We start from the raw sequence: 22,238 nt of genomic DNA on the forward strand, positions 1-22,238 counted from the left end.
CTTTACGGAGCAAAATGTCGCATGTAGCAAAGCAAGTTTTATTTAAATGCATATAATTACAGATTCTTAATTTAAATATTTCTAGTCGCTGCTTTATATTATATTAACGTTGAAATATGGTCCATAAAAGAGATTTTTCAGGTAATAATTTTGTCCTTTCAGAAAATTGCTAAATGCTACTTTTAAGATTAAAAGGAATCTAGAACAACCAGAAGTATGCTATATATTTCGATTAACTGCCTTTTACTATGGAAATGGGCAATAACTTTTATTAAGTTGGGTTAATTACCAACTAGTATTTTTTAGATTCTCTAATTTCATATATATATATATATATATATTAGTTATTTCTTTTAAATACGATTAAAGAAAATTAAAATTTAGTACCCATTGAAATACCTTTTTTCTTATTTAATATAATTGTTATACATATATATACAAACATATATATATAAATGAAGGAAATATATATATATATATATATATATATATATATATATATATATATATATATAAACTAATACAAATAAACATGCATAAATAAGTTTCCTATTAAGCAGGGGTTAACCCTACGACTATCGGAAGATACCTAAGTCAGTGTATTGAATTGCTACACCACCAATATAGTTAAATATTTGCAAACTAGAAACCTTATAAATGCAAAGACAAAAATTTACTTTCCTCCATAAATTAAAACAAAAGCATCTCGTATCCAAAGTGATTATAAAGGACACAGCTATATGCATACTTGTTCCGTATAGCGACGTAGAGACATGTGACGAGAGATGAATTTAGAGTCGACTTTGAATTCTATTGTACAACTGTACACGTATTCTGTATGCAACTATTGACATTTCGGGTTTTCCAAATACGAAGTAGTAATGGTTAATTACGATAATTCCAACAATTTTAAATTATTATGCGACATCGTTCTGTAGTGATGGGAATGAATGAGTATGGACTTATTAAGCGGATTTGGAACCACAGTGGCCCTGGTTGCAATACCATAAAATACTAATATATATATATATACCTCAGTTTTTTATACATCTTTTATTTATTTTATCAGCTGTTAATTGTCCACTAATAAACATAGACCCATAAGGAGATTTTTGCCAGTAGTTGCCACTTGATCGTTCATCTCTCGACCATTTCCCTTAGTCGCCTCCTACGACACTTACGGGAAAGGAAATAGTAGTCCAGTCTATACCAGGACCACAAGACGTCATTATATAATAAGGATAACATATTTTCTATATATTTGTCGAATTACAAACATGGATTTTTTTTTATGGGTGAAAATGCTATGGTAACCCCGCCTGCGCTAACGGGATACGCTGACGGAGCACCAGTGAACGGTGATAGATGAGAATGAAAACAGGCCAGTTAGCCCATCAATTAACCATGATAGTTTCCAGGGAGAATCGCGAAGAAGTCGACCTGGTTGTATATATTGCTAGCAATATTTAATAACATTCTCAGTCTCCATTACTAACAATCCCTTTCCCCGCTACAAACATGGATTATAGTCGTGAGCAAATTTATTTATTTCATATTTTGTATTATACAATATATTATATATTAGTAAACTTTTAATTGTACCATTCAATAAATAATCAAGATAATATATCAGAAATAATTGATATCTGTGTAAAAATAAATACATAGATTAATGTGTACCCCGTACATTTATATTTATTTATAAATACGAACTGACTATTAATAGAAGTTTAAAAATAAAACAGAATTAAACAACTGTGAATACCAAAATACTTTCTCTTAGTATAAATAAAATTAATTTTGCTAAGTATTCGTATTTTTAAACGAGAATAAGCTAAAACTAGGTACTTTTTTTTATCTTCAGAATATTCTTTATTTCTAATACCATAATAATTTTTTTAGACTGTAAACTATGTTTCACCCGCGACTTCGTCCGGGTGACCAGGATATGTTTACTGACCGGGATAAAATGTAACCTTTATCTTTCTCCATCGCTTATAATATATTTATACTTAATTTCATAGTGAATGGTTAAGGCATTAAGGCGCTATAAGGTAACATAAGGACTATAATACAAAAAAAAAACACATTTACTTTTATTTTATTTTTTTCAATTAAAACAACATAATCAAAAATCTCGTGCGTTTACATCATTATTATTTGACGATCATTGCTCCCGTTGTACGTCAAAAAAATGACATTGACTTTCCACCAGGTTAGACACTGTGTTTTAAATGTTGAATTGTAAATTTATTTCATATCAGAAAAGTAAGCAAATATGTATTAAAGTTGGGAAGGCTTTAGATGCGCTTTTTTGTATAGCAGTGTACATGGTTTGTGCCCAAATTTCAAATTTCCTATAGCAAATTACTAACAATGCGGAAGTACCCTCTAGTTACACAGAAACACGCGTCACACACATGCATGTTTGTACTATGAAATTGTTACGAAATCTTATCTAAACAATTGTACGGTAAATAATAATTATGTTTTTTTTTTACGCATTTTCGTCAGATAAAAATGCATTCGTCACTTGTTTTTATGAATCGTCAGATAACCCTTGGTGTATGTGATACCTAATAGGTAGAAATACACAATCCGATCAGACACGTGTAACTTAATGCAGACCTTTTATCTTTCCAAAATTAATGAGTTTGTTGGTTCATTCTATACTAGCTACATCCCGCGACGTTGCCTACGCAAATTAAGTTTCAGCGATATTGGATAACAAAAATGTGAAAACATATATTGGTATTCGCAGTTGTTTAATTCTGTTTTATTTTTAAACTTCTATTAATAGTCAGTTCGTATTTATAAATAAATATAAATGTAATATTTATTTATTATTTATTTTTAACAGATATTATATTATTTCTGATATATTATCTTGATTATTTATTGAATGGTACAATTATAAGTTTACTAATATATATTGTATAATACAAAATATGAAATAAATAAATTTGCTCGTGACTATAATCCATGTTTGTAGGGGGGAAAGGGATTGTTAGTAATGGAGACTGAGAATCTTATTAAAAATTGCTAGCAATATACCCAACCAGGTCGACTTCCTCGCGGTTCTTCCTGGAAACTATTATGGTTAATTCCTGATGAATTCATTATGATGGGCTAACTGGCCTGTTTTCATTCTCATCTATCACCCTTCACTGGTGCTCCGCCAGCGTATCCCGTTAGCGCAGGCGGAGTTACCATACCATTTTCACCCATCAAAAAAAAATTAAAAGAGGGACGCTGCTGTCCATGCCTCTACTATTAAGTTCCCTTAGTCGCCTCTTACGACATCCACAGGAAAGTTCTATGCCGGGACCACACGACACGTGTTGTTTATTACATACATTATGTAAACGGTAAGCAATTATATAGAATATTAATACAGAGTATGCAATTATAAAAGCCGATATTATCGCTATAAACAATCTCTATTATTTATTTATTATCTTGAGATCTACTAATGGATTTATTGTCAAATATTAATACGACTCTACTATCGTGTGTGATACGAAGTACAAGTACTTAGCACTGCGGTAACTCTGGCCTTTTTTATGGTGGGGCGAAAGGATTGTTAGTAATGCGGATTTATCAGTTCCATTGCTAGCAATATACCCTAACAGGTCGACCTCCTCGTGGTTCCCCCTGGAAACTATCGTGCTGAATTCCAAGTGTATTCATCACGATGGGCTAACTGACCTGCCTTTTCATTCTCACCTATCATCCTTTACTGGTGCCCCGCCTGTGTATACCGTTAGCGCAGGCGGGGTTACCATTCCATTATCATTCATAAAAAAAAAACTCTGGCTATTATAGATTATTTTTAATAACAAATAACATTAGCCATAGTCCCTTCTGTCAAAATAAAATCAAGATCCTGTGAATAAGATTTAAAAAAAAATTGTTGCTTAATAATGCCATAAATGTTACTTTTTAAATAATACGGTTTTAAAAATTATATAAATTTATTATACACAATGATTTTATAAATTATATTCTACGGTTTTATCAATTAAACAAATATTGTATCTGGTGTCTTTTGTCATACAAATATAATAATACTTTCAGTATTTCATACATCCTAAGATTGAACACTACACACATGACATGTGGGCTAACATCTGACTTTTTTAACATTCTGCGCTCTATCTAAATAAGTAAATGTGGTTCCATAATATATTCCATATATATATATATATTCCATATATAGGTATATTCCATAATATTATAATAAATGTTAATACCTATATTAATTTTGGATACAATAACTGTCAGTAAGAAGAAACCTTACGATTTTATATCTTTATAATTTTTATGATTTCCAAACCAAATATTCGTATATTTGGTTTGATACCTTTTTATTTATTTCTTTAATCCTCAGGAATGTAAACGATTGAGGTAATTAACTATGGGGAGGGGAGGGATTGGTCAGTAATGGTGAGGTTAGTAGTTACTTAAAGCCTATCGGATCGTCCCCTAAGCGGTCCCATCTGGAAACCATCATGGTTAATTCCTGAACTCGCTACAATGGGCCAACTGACGTGACTTCATCCTCATCTATCATCACTCGCTGGTGCTGGGGTTTCTATTTAATTTTCACCATATTAAAAAAAATCTTAATGATGGCATATTATAATGTTCTTTGAAATTTATGGTTTTTATTTATACCTATAAACAGTTACCATTTTATATCAGGTGGGCTGTCAGCTTGTTTGTCACTCCTTAAATACAAATATATGGTTGTAAAATTATCAATGATTTACTTCAACATTCATGTTTATTCATACATTTTCTGCAAGATACATAAACTATGATTTATTACAATTAACAGCGAATAAATGTTTTGCAAAAACAAGTTTAACAAGTATTTGTTAAGTTATACCGAAAATATTATCAGCATTAGTTGAAGATTATACAACTACCTGTTGATTTATTGACGCGTTTCGTTATACATATAAATAAAATAAAAAAAAATAAACATTTAAAAAAGGAACATTGTGGAATTCAGTTGATTTTTGCTTCTGCATTTATATGTTATTTTTTAGGCATGTTACTAAAAAGGCAACCTTCAAATACAGTTAATATATCTACCAGAATAAACTTCTATATACATAAATTTATGCAATATTGTAAGTATTAACAAGTATATTAACACGTAGTTCTAATATCACGTCACGATATCGTCACGATGGGCTAGCTGCTCTGCTTTCAATTTCATTATCTCCCTCTGGTATCCACCAGCGTATGCCTACAGCACAGACGGGATTACTATTCTATTTTCACCGAAAAATACTTCGTATTATACATAGGTAGTGGACATAAGACAAATGTCTCGAATTTTCGATATATGTATTACATAAAAGCATAAAAAACATGCACGTAAACTTTTCTGATAATGTCTGTTACTGGCACTAAATAAAGTTTTTAAATTTGGAATACCTATATAGAGGTGTCGTCACGCAGTTAATAAGTTATGATTACAAAGGAAAATCTTTATACCAACTTGTTAAGATTCAAAATCGTACAACACTAATAAAAGTGAAGGCGATATAATAATATTATAGTCAAAACGTAATTCCAAATTTATCAGTCCAGTTCAACGACCTCTTTATCAATTTAGCAAGATTTCAAGGACAACATATGCATATTCTTGACAGTGTACGTGACGTGATAAATGTGATAATGTAATTTGTTACATTAGTTCCGGAATTGCGATTTTTTTGCTTATAAACTTTTAGTTGGTGGAAGTTTTAAAATTTAAAACGTTGCGGTTGCTAAGTGTGAATGATAAAATAAATAAGAGTACACGTTCATTCATAAAAAATATATATTCTAATACAAAATAATTTATCTGTATAAAGTTTGCCTTTGCCTTTTTTAACCGTAAGTTAAATTGTTTTTGGGAGGGATTGTTAATAACAGGGACTAGAAATTTTATTGCTAACTACTCTATCAGGTTGACCTCCACAAGGTCACCTCTGGAAACCATCGTAGTTAACTGATAATTCGTCACGATGGGCTTCCTAAACTTTCATCCCTCACTGGTAGGTATAGTGCATACCAATAGAGCAAGCGACATTACCACTCTATAGCCATCTATAAAAAAAAGAAAACATTTACCATAAAATTAACGTATAATTTAAGGACATTAATAACATCTTAGTGATATCTCATGTAAACATCGACAGTAATAAAACTGTAATCTTCAAATCTATCGAAAATATATAATATTTAAACTAATCGCTGTATCTTTTTTATAAGTGCAATTAAAATATATATATTTTTTTTTAAAAGGATGGCAAACGAGCATGCGACTCACCGCAATACAGTAATTCTAAAATTACGTATGCTTCACAAAACAGAATTCAATCTTGTAATAAAATTGTTTAGGTCTAACGCCTAATGTTTCCAACGATTGAAAAAGAATCGTTAAATCATTCATAATTAGCCATATTAAACAATAAATTTGCATACCCTCAGTGGGAAAACATTGGTAGAGACACATGGTACTGGCCAAAAGATTTACTGACTCGAATATTTATTTAAAGGAAATAAAATGAAACGCCAACTATATATAAAAATACACATACACGCAACTAACCTTATTAGATGGTTATACTATTCTCAGTCCGCCCAGTACATTCACCTATCGGGGCTCATTTACCCCTAATGAAAGGTAATATATTATTCTTTAAAGTTATATTTCTTTCTCGCGATCGATACAGATGGTCGAAAGGTAAACTGCGGAATCCAAGTTGTAATATGAAGTACAATAAATATTCCGAGCATCCTTAGCTAATATTATAAATACGAAAGTAAGTTTGTTGGTTTGTTACGCTTTCACGTCTAAACCGCTGATTCGATTATGATGAATGTATTACAAAGACAGATGGGAGCCCTGAGACGGTTATAAGGCACTTTTTCTACCTGTCAGTGAACATATCTCAGGACGAAGTCGCGGGTAAAAACTAGTATGGAATAAGATAACAAAATTTTAGAGAGTCAACTTTATTTGAATCAAATGGCTTTCCGCTGTTCCTGTCTACCTATACTTTAGATCAGGGATTCCTAAAGTGGTCGACATCAACCCTTTGAGGTCTAAATTGGTTCCCAGGGGTCGACATAAACAAAAACTGTTTTTGAAGGTAAATGAATCTAATGAGTCTAAAAAATTACCCCTATTAATTAACACAAGTTCTTATTTGAAACTTTCAACTGTATATTATACAGTATCATGAAAGTAACGTAATTTGAATTAATATTTATTAACTACACTTGATATTTACTAAATTTTATGTTTGTTTGTTTTGTTAAATTTTATGAAAATGATGTCAAGTTTACTTACTTAACCAACCGCGAAGTTTTTAAATTGGTAAATATTTTGTATCAATAGGAAAAAAAACTAGACACAGCATTTTGGAAGTAATTTGGCTATGTGTGGTATCAGTTCATTGTGGAAAAGGTCTCTTGCCCAAAATAGTTTGGAAATCTATGCTTTAGTTTATACAGATAAAATGTCTCCATACAAATGTTTCGCCAAAAACAAGTTAACTTTTTTATCCATGTTTGCGTAAATCGAGTTACCAGTATTACAGTTAATAATAAATACATGGGAGAACGATTACGACACCCATGGGAATGGAAGGGGTGGCCCATTCTATACCGGGACTACAGAGCATAGAATCCATTCATTCACAGAATAGAGAAAATTCAGAAATGCGACATATCACCTTCATCTATACTTTTACTGTACACACGCCAAAATACCAGCTTTACTAAAATATTTTGAACAGTTTAAAAGTTACACAAACAAATATTGCACCCGTGCGAAGCCGGGGCGGGTCGCTAGTTATATAACTGTACGCTATGAGAACTCATCGTTAAAAACACGTTAAAAATATTAGCCATTGATACTTCTTGTATGGCTATTTATGAATTATTATGTATTAGGTATTAGATTCGCTTTCTATATTGGCACTGGTAACATAATGTATGACGCACGAGTTACTAAAACTTGTTTTCTCAATGACAAATACCGAAAATCTGATAGCTAAACGCGTTTTGCGTGCCTACACCTGACTGACTATTTTATAGCAAGTAGATTTTGATTCTCAAAAAAAAGCAGTTACTTCAAATGTCTAATTTTAAAACGTGGACAAATAGGGATTGTTTTCGAATAATAACTATCAGGAGTCACACCGTATTCCGTAATTACGCAAAGAAAAATCCGCCATTATACTATAATAAAATATATCAATAATAAAAAAAAATATGGAACTAACACAGGCATAAATCAATCTGTCTGTTTTTCTGTTACATTACTACAACTATTTCTGATATTAAAAAGTATAAATATATGCAGATGACGATAAAAAAGTAGCTACAGGTAACAAAAGAGAAAATAAATGTGTCAATCACACATTCTAAAATCTAAAAAGCGTATACAGGTAAGTATATGCAGACGAAGATAGTAAAGCAGCCTCAAGAGACAGAGGAAGAAATAAATGTGTCAGACACATATCTAAAATCGAAAAGGAGCAGCTTTGTTGCCAAAATAGTTACCGCTAAAAATCCGAAAGTGTGTCTCAGGGGAGATTTCTGGTCAGAAGGAATGGTCACTGCACTACAGACAGCGATAAAGAATTGATCACGATCGGAAAATTATCGTGCAATAATACTCACTAAACCAAGTTAAAATAAGAACTCTCTAAGATTTTGAAATTTGGTTAAAAGTAGGATCGTTGAAGATTTTTACATTGTAATCCTTAATATTAAATCTTTAATACACTGAACATCACAATAATGATGACGTAAGTTGCCAATCAATTATCAATTATTCATCAATCCATTCTAATCATAAAACAAAAATAGTGCAGAAGTTCAAACATAAAAAGATGACGTCTTCACAATTCAACTTTGTTTCCTCACAGTCAATTAGCGAACCATGTTTAACTTACAATCCACATAGCTTGTTAGCTTTAAATGTTTCTGCTCGACCTCGGCAATGCTCTTTGAAAAGGTATATCAGCTTCTGCATACACTTTTAGAAAATGACTAAGATATAATATATCACAATCTAATTATCCGCATATGCAGAAAATATACCAATGTATGCAAGGACCCTAATATTTTTCAACAATCCTTGCAATGTTACATTAGGGCGGCCAATTTATTACTTTAAATCTATAGTCGCTTTTCTTTTAATGTTTATAATATTGAATGTTATGCAAAGCAGTTATTGGAGTGCAAATTTGATACTGTTTTATGTAATATTTATTTTATTTATGTAATATTTTTGTAATCTGTGTTGCTTTGCTATAAATAAATATAAGTGAATTAAGAATTTCATTATTCTTTAAGATATATATACTACGATATAGTGCGCAGATTAAATTAGATTAAACTGACATCGCTGTTTTTTAGGAAGCAAAATTTCAAAATTTACTTGTGAATTCTAATATCAAAGCGTCACAACTATACACCGAAATTTTATTACGGAAATCCGTTTGTACACTGTTCACTAACATTATTATATGAAAGACAATCTCACTTTAAGGTCATTTAAAACAATAAATAACATTTTATGATATGTACACAGTGGGAATTGCAAACTGCACGCAATTTTATGCAGATTTTAAAGTGAAAAATCATATCTAAACACAACGCTTTGAAATTTTTATGGATGTATGTTTGTTATAAATAGTTGTAAATCTAACTACTATACCAAATTTACTTATTTAGTTTTTAAAAACCATTTTTAAAAACTAAGTAAGAATCACAGAAATTAAATAATACACTATAAAAATTATATTTGCCATATAATTTACCATAGATCTATTTTTTTTCTCTATAATCCTCCTATCTTACTCGCAAAAAGGGATATTGATGTATAAAACCGCAAAAAATAATTTAATTGCATATAATGATTATAAAAAATTGCTCTATAATCGAACATTGAATATTTGCGTCAAACATTGGCGCCAAAACTCTATTTGGCGATATTATCAAAGTTATTTAAACAACAATAGATAACAATAAATAATTACATATGGTGAGTCAAACAAACATTGTAAAAATTCGAATTATTTATACAGAGATGACCTAATTACTCTATAATCGAGCGTGTAAGTATAAATTGTCAAAACCACTGGCGCCAATACTCTGTTTAGCAATATCATCAAAGATATCCCGACAGCTATTGATAATACAAGTATTACAAATGATGAGTCAAATATAGCATTGATGTTATTGCATGATTATTTACACGTAATAACAAATCATTAAATTTGAAACTAAATTATTAAAACTTTACCCTCTGTAATAGATATTTATAATTTATGGATTAATGTTAAATCTTAAAAAAGCCATAAAAGGACAAAATAATGATCTAAACCAGAATCAAAAAACTCTTTTCTTCACGAAAATTTAATAGATTGTCTAATTTAAAAAGATCGAGAAACATTTTTGTAGAAATTGAAGCTATAATTTTGTCTGACTTCACAGCCAATTTTACGAAAAAAATATTTATAGAAGAGTTAGTTACTGAATAGAGAACGAAGAATGATAGTAAGTTGGATACGGATTAAGCTACTAAAATAATAATAAATTTGAATGTATATGGAGAAAGATCAAAGAAATAAGACCAAAGTTGAATGAACTGATGTGAATTGGCTCAATGAAATCAAGATCAGGAAAGATAGCAAAAATGTGAATATAAAACCACATAAAATATGTTCAAGATATTTTCATGGTTTGCCACATTCCTGTTTCGTGATCAACAAAGAATTATATATTTCCTCTGAACATGCTTAAATAGAAATATATGAATAATACCACTTCTCACTCATAAACAATAATAATTATGCACTAATAAAATACACTCCTAATATATAACATCAATTAGCTAATCTTGAAAGGATAATGATAGCACTACAAAAAATACATGCAACTTTTAAGAAACAAATCAGTATATTCAAATCCAAGTCGATTAATATATTAGAAAAAAAGATTTCTTTTGCAAAACTTTCTGCAGAACTGGCGAATAACGTGAAAATTACTTGGCTGTTTATGACAGGTGTCTGCTCCGTACACCCCGTGTCCAAAAATCACGCACGATACTAAAACGGTGTTAAAACAATGTGATACTTGGAGCACGTTTACAGGACTAATCTACTTACTATTTGTAGGTACTTGTTTGACGATTTCTTTATACCAATAATAGATCAATAATACACATAATTCTAAAACACCTTAAACTTATGTCTCTTCAACTATCCAAAATTTAATATTTTAAACTCTAATCTCACCTTCGCAGTATAATGTGACATCCGCGAGACTCTCTGAATTCCAGAGGTTCGCGAAGGACGTGGCCAGGTTTGAGCCGAAGCTGTTCCATTTCAGACAGTACTGTTGCTGCTGAGAGTCCATGCCCGGGCCGCCTCGAATACCTGCCCTGTAACAAATGTAACTTTCATTTTTCCGGATTCGTGACTAAAAATCTTGACAGTATATGATGTTTAAAATATTATATTAAATAAAAACAATCAACAACAGTGAACGTGTCTTTGGAAACATAAAATGAAAATTTATATTTGGGACAAACATTATGAAAACAAATACATTTGGAGATAAAACACCTGATAATGTTACTAGCGCTGAATGAACATAATTAGTTGAAGATATATTTGTAACAGCCTACTTGACCGTAACGATTACAAAATTATCAGATCTTATTTAATTTTCTGAAGTAATCACGCTAATTAGCGGCTATTAGCAGCTCTCTGTTCCATTAACTTAATAAGTCTCATTCAAAAGTGGTACACCACGATAATCTCGTCGAGAACTCTAAATTGCTAGGCTATTAGAAAACTTTCATGTACTCATTTAATTATACTGCTGAATAAGACTAAAGTTTCAACATTGTCTTTTGTATGTGAAAAATTTTAGTAGGCAACTACATTTTGTGCATTGCAACCACTGTCTTATGCTGTTTCTGACATATCTACAAGAGTCATAAAACTACGAAAAGTGTTATCTTAAATCTTTTTGCTTTGGAATTGGACCTCGAGCAGTGTACTACATATTACACTATTACATACCAAAATGCAGTATAAAACAATCCTCTAACTAGAGTAATAAATATTTTTACAAAGAATCAGTAAATAAGGCCTAAGTATATATGTATCTAACAACAATAAATACATCTCTATTTTTATAATAAGCCTTAGCCTATCTAAGATGTTAGAGATAAACCACAGTATACAAAACACCATTTTCTTCAAATCCCCCTAATTTCACGTTCCACTACGATGTAGCAAGTTGCTTTAAAGATTCGTGTAATTTTACCGACTATTTCAAGGAACCTACGACCCAAGGTCGGGTGAACAACCGGTGCATGATCGATGCGACCACACCGATGAATATGTAATGTTACCACCGGGTAATTCCCACGCCGGCTCTATTCGGAAAACGAGGGAAATGTCACCTGCCACGACCGAAATGGATACTGAAATCGACTTTACGTCACTGTCGTAGTTAACGTTAATCATGTTTCATTTAAAATTACTTCAGGACATTGGATTCTTTTATCTTGGGGTATCTATATTACTTTTGTTATAAATATTATGTTATTTTTTTATCGTACAATCCATAGCAATATAAAAGATTTTATGTTTGTTTGTTTGTCCGCATCATAGAGAAAGTGTTTTTATTGTACTAACGGTCTTACGCTGCAAACTATTTTCGCTTCATAACAGAAGTAAGCAAAATTGTATTTAACAACAGAATACAAATGTAACACTAATACGAATAACTACTGGACAAATTTATATGAATTTTGGACATGCGGCAGATAACAACCAATTAGGTATTAAGGGTAATTCAGTACTAATAATTACGGTTTATTATCTAACGCTAAAAACCGCAGCTTCAATTTTATCGCTGTAAGATAATAATATAACGTATTAAATAAATAGATCTATAATCAGATAAACATGTTGTTTTCTATCGATACACAAAATATGAAATACCTATTAGATATGAATGACTATGTTATCTTGTATTCAATTCGACTATTCATGGTTAATAATATATAAATTTAAAAGTATGGTAAGGCACCGAGCAAGACTATTTTACAATAGGCTATTGTAAGAGAATCTCAAGATTATATATGATATAACCCTTAAGACTCATTTAAGGACCACTTAGAGACAGAGCCCATAAAATCAACATCTTGACAAATTTTCACAAAGTACGAGTCAAAAGAGGTTCCAAATTGGCGAAGATATTGCCTAATTCAAGACCTAAGGTATTTTGAAGATGGTTAAAATTACAATAAGAAAATTAAGTTTATTAGAAGCAGTATATTATATCTACTTTTCTTTTTATCCATAGAGAATGGTAAAAGATGACTAGAGAAACGAAATAGTTCCGTGTAACAGAAAACTCGAAGTAAAACCTAAAACTAAATCGTCCCGTCAGCATAGTAACAACAGACTTCCTCCAAATTTTTTCTCTAAATTTTTCTTGACATTGACAAAATTTACTTTCAGAAAATATTTGAGCCAAAAATTGGATTGGGAATGGTGTCTTGTTACTTCCCATTTTCGGGAAAAGGATTTTCGTTCTGGCATTAGAATTCAACTAGACTCTTCTAAAGAGATACAAAAAGAATTACAAATAAATCCATAAAAGATTTTAATTAATTCAACTAATAAATAAATAGGTAAAACTTTTAAATTATTTCATAAATTAATTCAATAATATAAAATCTGTTTTAATTTCGAATAAATACAAAAAAAAACTACTTCAAAACCTGTGATATCAATGTAAAATATTTGAAAAAAAATCGGTTTGTGGGGTACATATTAAAATTTACGGCAGGCATTATCACCTGCAATATACAACCATAGATGCACTGCACCAAGCCGATACCGTATCGATTTGATTCCTCGACGCCGTTACAGAGTAACTGTATATTTGCATGCGTGCACGTATAGATGACCAGTGTAACTTGGCCTGCGAAGGGTCTTGTCGTGCCCCTCTCTTATCCGAAATTTAGTTTACAGCGGGAAGGGAAGTAGGCCTAGATCAGCTGGTCGTGGTGGTATTTCGGCTGCGACCCGGTTCCGGCATGCAGCACACGCGCAGGCGTACGGCGACACGGAGGGGGGGAGGAGGTTGCACCGAGTTGCGCAAACAGCGGTCACTCTGCAACGCAGATGGGAAAGTGGCTCTACCGAACGCACGGTCGAAATGCAGAAGATTGTATGCTAGTTGGTAGGTACCCTACAAAAAATTTTTTCGTATGACAATATTTCAAAACGTAACAATTACTATTAAGAAATATATAATGGAAACCATTCTATATGTCACATATTTTCATAAGTGTAACAATCTTTATTCATGACTACAACGTAGGCAACGCCACGGGTAACAGCTAGTAAACATCCCATTAATATTTATTTATCCTACGAAAGTTTGTATAAATGGCTATACATTACCCATCGGCGGTTAAACGCCTTGAGAGATTTTAATGAATTTTGCTACAAAAACTACATTCAATATTAACAAAAAAGTTTAGCGTCATTTCCCTGTATACAGCTTCAATCTAGATAACTCTGCCACTTTAACAATATTTTCTTTTTAATTTTTATTTTTAACTAGTTATATCCCGCCGCTTTGCCCACTTGAATCAATAAGTACATAAAGTATCCTATGTGCTAAATTAAGATATAACCATTTAAATTAGTTATATAAAGTAGTTTTCATGTGAAAGAATAAGAAATATCCATCCATCCAATAATCGTTAGAAACTTTCGTATTTTTTAAATTAATAGGATTTAAATTGCATACACAATATAAAGGGATTATATAAACTCTAAATTACTGTCTTATAATCAATTTATTCTTCTCTTATAAAGAGAAATCTATGCCCAGCAATGGAACACTAATGGGTTGTTATAATATTGATAAATTATTCACGATGATAAAGTCCAATTCTAATCAATATGGAAGTAAAAATTAAACAAAACTTACCAGAGGATGACTATACAAAAATCATTTGTTTGGGTGCCTCTACCCCATTCGTGATTATGCCGTCAAGCAGTTGCGTTCGAATGCCTCTGTTTCGTTTTGAAATATGAGATACGGCAGTGAAATTACAGAGTACAGAAGCGTAACACTTTAATCCACAGGAATGGCAACGCATAAGAAGTATCATGGGTGACACAATATACTCTGTCTACGGTACTGTTCAAGTCTGTTGGCGACATTTACCACTTTCCATCAGTCGTTTGCCTATTTTATGTTACATAAAAAAATTCTACATAAAACAAATCTAAATTTACTGCAATTAAAACTACCCACATATTAGAATAATTTACTTTTTCACACATTAAAACAACACCTCTTGATTCATAATAATGATAGGAAGCAGAAAAAAACGAAGCAGAACATTAGAAACCGATTGCACATTGTACAACGAGTATTATAACGGTTCTAGAAGCCGTGCATCATTCTATGCACTGTTCCCATGGCCTCTCTCTGGCCCTTTGATCTATTGCATTATTGTACATTGTAATTGTAATACATATATTAAAGTTATTGTCGGAAAGGAAATTAGGCATTATAGTAATAATAGAAGTAATTTTAACAGCGATTATACAGATACATAATCGGTATCGTGTGGCGAAAAAAAGTCATAAAAATCGGCCAACAAACTACTCAAATGTTCAATCTTTATACAGGATGTATGAAAGTTTGAAAGTAAGTATAATAATAGTGCATTTAAATTATGTCTGTCTTATTTATTTTTTGTATATATTCTAGAAATAGAAACATATTTCCAGAATCCACACATACGAAGTAGCAGGCAGAAAGCTAGTCTAATATAAATAAATATATAATATAAATAAATAATAAAATATAAATAAATACAATTTACAATGGAAAGTGGTATCAATAACATACAGATAAAAATAAGATCATGGGTTTCATTATGACATGTGACAGTGTTATCACCAAATAATTCTACTGCCAACCGTATTTCACCACATAGTGTCCGTTCACACAGACCGGCTCGGAGAGGAGAACACATTTAAGTCACGTTTAAAATTGAGTTTTAGATCATTTAAATAAGGTTTCTTTTTACTTTTGTACCTTTTTTGGCGGCTCTTGCGCATTTATTTATTCTTTATTGACTACATTACAAACAAATGTTTGGTGCAAAAAACAAGCTTAATACTATATTCCATTCCCTCCCAGACAACTCTTAGTAAAAAAGAAATATAAATATGCAGTGAAAAATAATGAAAATTATTATGGGTAAATAGTTACAGACATAATTCTTAAATAACAAAAGAATCTGTGTGAATAGATACTAAGCCAAAACTCAGCCGAGACAGAGGTATCCAAGTAGATAACTTTTCTACTAAAAAGTGTTTCTCTGGTAGAAATTCTTTCACTATAAATTAATCACTACTATTAAAACAATTTCAAGATTAGGTATTTCCATACCTTTACAATTAGAACTTCAAATAAGTAGTTGAATTCTGTCTTTGAATTCGTGTAATTATTAATAATTTCTAAGTTATCCACAGACTAAAATACTAATTAAGAACCCTTTAAAGTCATAGGCATTACTCATGTTAAGACTAAACATTAAATTTTATTAGTATTTCGTATTTAAATTAAGCATAAATTCTGTGATTCGGTAGTCGCGTCTAAAATTTTTGTATTTATTTATATACTCTTTATTATACCAAATAAAAAATAATAAAAAAAAAAACCCATGTAACACGTATTATTGATTAGTGGATCTATTCCCTTGACTCTACCCGCCTGAATTTTGACGTAACAGAATTAAAATTTAAATATGAAAATATAATTAAAAAAAAAACCGACAACTTCGATACTTCTTTAGGAAATCACTTAAAAAGGGAACACGCACACACTCACTTGCGAGTGTACATGTGAGACACGTCATTTGTTTATGTAATAGTCATAGCTGTGTCTGTGTGTTGTGTGTCAAATTCAGTATTAGGAATGTGACAAATCAAAACATAAAATTCCTTAGTTCGGAATATAATGCTTCGTTATAGCTACAAAGGTTTATAACAGGCTATAAGTGTTATCAAAATAGCAGTTCTTATCAAATTTTCCCTAAAGAAATATAGATATTGCATTTTCTAACGATTATGTCTGATGCCGAAAAAAAAAACGATTTTATCAATACCTAGGTATATCTAACTTTATCTTTTTTATCAGCATAGCCACTTATACTATTATTATTTAGGTGCCAGCGCATTTTAAGAATGCTCATAAAGGCATATTTTTTTTAATATTAGATATAGTTTTGAAAGCAGTTCAATTATATAACTCGTTGCTAACAATTCTCAAAACGTAGTATAGCTAAATTTGCAATACAAACTGTCAATTGAACGCAATTAAAAATAATCAAATTTCCGGTAACGTATGTAAAACCTTTACCTTATTCTTTATCGCATACATTATCATCTTTACCTTATATAATAAAATCATAACAAGCCTAAACTATATATATATATATATATATATATATATATATATATATATATATATATATATATATATATATATATATATATATATATATATATATATATTTCAATATAATCTACTTTTTACCCCGGTCAGTAAACATATCCCGGTCACGCGGACAAAGTCACGAATAAAAGCTAGTACCTAGTAAGCTCCTAAACACACTCGTGTAAGGCATAAAGAAACATGATTAATGTACACACTTGTAAAGGCCACAAAGAACCTTTGTTGACTTTATTTACATTAAGTTTCTACACGGAAATAAGAATGCATTAATAGTTGCAGTGTTACTGATGATAACGTACCGTCATTACGCAATGTTTATTTAAAAATTCTGATGCAATTAAATGTTACATTTGAATGAAATATTTTTATCTATTTCATATCTGCCGTTCATAATAACATAAAAAGCTACTGTAGTTATGGCGAAATTAATATTATCTAGTCTTATATTTTTCCTAATTTAATATTTTCTAAGTGTCATAAAAAAAATAATGAAATAAACAAAAATGTCATATGACGAATCATTTTGTCAAATTTGAACATATTTTTGATAATTATTTTTTTTAATGAATATAATTTTTCATATTACGTCTCTTGCCATTTTATCGAAAACAGTTTGCGACAGATAGCATAAGAAAATATATATATACATATATATATATCGACACTCGAAAAATTAGTATTGAAAAAATAAGTACGCCTCTAGCGGATAGTTTCGTAAACTCAAATTTTCATAACTTATCGAGTTAAAGGTGAACGCGATCGTAAACGTAAATCTTTGTACTACATTAGGGACTCGGTAAATTGCACAGCGCTCGGCTACTCGCATCCAAGCACGAACACCCGTACTACGAAGACACCATTATATTACGTAAGTACAAACAGAGGTACACTCGCAAACGAGTTTTCTAAATTCCCCACATTTCTCATTGAAATGCATCGGCCGGATCTGCGCAAGCGATGCAAGCTGATAAAGCGGTTTATAGTTGTTTGTTGATTCTAATTATGAATGGAGCCCGCTGTGGATTATACGAGATCGTGTTTTAGTGCCCACCTACAAATCTCTTCATTTGTTCTATTCTGTTTTTATAGTATATATGTATGTATATTATATGTTCTATATATATTTATGTATAAAAATAATTACTGAAGTGCCATTTGGTTGAACGTGAATAATAACGATTAATACTTTACAACTACAAACTACTTAATATTTTTAATATTCATACTATAACATATTATTAAGGGTCCCGAATTGGTTCCGAAACTAGTCGAGATATCTCGATCTAATTACACTTAACTCAAATATTTTGTTTTATAAAAACCTTGTTCTAACAACAAACACTTACGATTATATAGACAGTCTCCATATAAATGCTTTGAGAATAGCGGGTCAACTTTTTCATACAATTTTGCGTAATAAATAGTTCTGAGTGGTTTCTTTATAAATTCTACATTTATTTTTTCTTATATTTTCTGAATTTTTTTTAATGCGTAAATACTCATTTTATTTATTAAATAATACGTTAAGCTACATTGTATGCGTAAGTATAAAGAACACTTATTAAAAAAACGAGTCGGCTATTTTGACAATTAGCTGTCAAAAGTTGACCCGTTTTTAAGACTCAATGCTCTATTTATATAACCTAAGGGAAATACATACGAATGCTAATTGAATGTATGTAATATTGAATTACAATAACCAGCGTATACCGATAGCGCAGACGAGGATATGAATCCATCGTCATCCATTAAAAAAAAAACATTCAATTAATTTCGGCAATTGTTTTTTATTTATATTAATAAAGTACAATAATGTTACGTCATCTCTCTTACGGTGTAATCAAAAAATAGTACCAACATACATAAAAAAATATATTTAAATAAATAACACGAATAAAGACATACAAGTAAAATACTATGTAGAAACAATGCAAACGAAACTTTCTATTGCATTTTCTAACAAAAGTTGGGCCATCATAGGTCGACACCATCAAAATAGAAAGTTGCAGACGCGCTGCAGTGCGTACGCGCATTTATGTTCGGATAACACGCGGCTCGATTTGTACATGTAAATGTAACCAGTTGGGAAATTCACTTGCACCATTGTTTCAAAGTGTTTACTACTCCTCGGGTACTTCGCCATTACTTCGATTGGGTTAAATGTAAACAAACCATATGTGTTTTTGTCGCCAAATGGTTATATTTTTTGAATGATTAAGATTTTGTTAAAAAAAACATCATCTCCAAATATGGCAATACCAATTATTATTGATTAAAACTAAACCACTGAATCGATATGGCTAACATTTCTATGAATTTATATCTAAAAGAAAAGCAAAAGAAAAAAAAACAAATATAAAAAAAAATTTGCAAATCTGCGGGTCTACCATGAAATGAAATTCCGAAATTTCGGACTCAATTTCGTGTTTTTGTTTATACCAAAATCGGATCAATAAATGGAGTTTAACATTTCGTTCGTCATACATCCTATCATAAAAGTCCAAAGGAACAATATTTTAACATTTTTAATATTTCCAAACGGCATGTATTATGTAATTTTAACATCAAATTTCTGTTTCGTTTGGCTCCGAAATTTCGGAAAACATTTCATGGTAGGCCCTCAGTTTATAAATGACTGAGTTATAAGGTAACAAACATAAAAAATATAACCAAATTGAGACAACCAGTGAAAGATGAAGTTGAAGATAAAGTTAATCTATCAATTAACCGGGAGGAATTAACCAGGAGTCAACCATGATGGTTTACAGGGGAGACAGATTTGTAGTCAACCTGACAAAGTATTGTTATAAAATGGGGCCACTAGATCTCTACTTACACGGCTGTGCTTCAATTCTCTCATAGATTTAAGATTTGACAGTTAAAATATTGGGTATAATACTTTTATTCTTGCGAATGGCAACATATTATAAGGTATTATATATGGTATATGAAATAGGAACTAAGGACTTTAGTGTATTCGATAAAGGCCGCAGGGTAATATAAGGTTTATCACTTTCTGCAAAATAACACGTCAATTTATTTACCATTTCCCAGTTGCTTAAAAATTTTACTTTATCCTTCCTTACTTAATATACGAGCCTGAGTACCTACGCAGCATAAACAGTGCGTGCAGCCTTTCACTGCAACTCGAAAGCGCTTTGTTTCAACTGCTTACATAACGGTTTTATGATCACCCTAATAGCCAAATATTTGACATAAAGAAACCAAATTAAATTTGTACAAGGATTTCCTGATAACTAATCCATATAATCAGTTAATAAATCTAAATGAAAAGTAACCAAGTTTTATTAAAATGACCATAGAAAGTATTTTTAAATGAAATTTGTAATAAATCGAAACATTTCATAGATTTTTCTATTATATTACTATTAGACACCAGCAGACAGACAGACGGAATTTAGCGGATACTTCTAAATATTGTAAAAAAATAATTTGACAGCTGTCATACAATGTTTTGGCATTAGTACAGTTGTCACTGCAATCATTGTATATTTGATAGAATAGAATAGTATAGAATGAATTATTGTATCTGTATTGTATTGAAATTTAATTAAAATTAAATTAAATATTGTGTACAATCTCAAAAGTCTACCTTTTCCCTCTGTTTTACTGCTACCTTCATTAGTCAAAATAAGTGAAACAATTAGATATGTAAGTATAATTGTATTTATATTTTAGCTTTTATATATTTTATATTAGATATATAAGATTTTGATATAATATTAAAAAAAAACTAATATGTAACACGAAATTCTTACTTATTTAAGTGAAAAAGATACATAGCTAAAACCATATATCACGACCCAACACCGGTGTTGCCGAAATATGATAAAATTACATTATTAATTTCTCTTGATTGTAACACTGATAAATGAACGTGTAGTTGGAATAAGTAAAGAAAGCGAAACAAACTTATTGCATTACGAAACATAGGATGAAGGCAATTTTCAACTTGTAATTAATGTAACACTGTAATAAATTCTCAAAGTCGTAAAATACGCCTCGAAACTTGTACCAATTATTAAACTAAACTCATGGATGACAACTTTCGTAGTTGTAACATGACGTAACTTGTATCTATATGACATAAAATCTAATGGTAGATTTTATTCATTTAGATGGAGCATGTGTCAAAAAACGTCTCAAAAATAGTTTTGTTGACTGACGTGACGTTATATTCAATCTCTTGTCAAAGTCTCGGGATGTAATCAAATTGTAAAATGAAGTATTTATTGGATAATAAAATTGTAAGGAAGTCAAAACTACCAAAAACCATAGTACGTATAATTTTTGGCAACAATTTGTCATATCACTAGATTTTTCAGAAGTTCGGAAAAATCGATTGGAAGGTAACGATATTTCAACCGATATCTTATGTTAACAATTGCCATAGGTTCATGAACTCACCAACAATAGATTTTAAAATAACACTCTTTAATAAAACATATTAAGGTATCTCTATCTACGCATTTATAAAGAAATACTCTATCTACATATCATTGGTCTAAGCATTATATATACCTATTAAAAATAATATGTAGCTAAGTATGTTATCATAAGCAACTAATTTAATTGTAACATTTCGCGAATCGAGCCAGCGTGATCATAATTTCTAGTGTTTTTTT

At 30.7% G+C, this 22,238-nt stretch overlaps 1 protein-coding gene across 2 annotated transcripts in view; it reads right to left on the reverse strand.

The window, feature by feature from the left end:
• The window catches only part of LOC113516897 (zinc finger protein chinmo), a 94,752-nt gene that overhangs the window by 35,600 nt on the left and 36,914 nt on the right, over positions 1–22,238 (reverse strand). The window contains exon 2 of one of the 2 annotated variants that reach the window (XM_031908056.2): positions 11,316–11,461. In XM_031908056.2, coding sequence (XP_031763916.1) covers positions 11,316–11,436 — 121 coding nt within the window. In that variant the 5' untranslated portion in view covers positions 11,437–11,461. The remainder of the gene's footprint in view (positions 1–11,315; positions 11,462–22,238) is intronic. The other variant, XM_052902605.1, reaches the window with a different exon arrangement.

This window comes from Galleria mellonella, unplaced genomic scaffold (genome assembly GCF_026898425.1).
Source record: "Galleria mellonella isolate WM207_F2 unplaced genomic scaffold, CSIRO_AGI_GalMel_v1 utg93, whole genome shotgun sequence".
In the NCBI taxonomy this organism is placed as follows: Eukaryota; Metazoa; Arthropoda; class Insecta; order Lepidoptera; family Pyralidae; genus Galleria; species Galleria mellonella.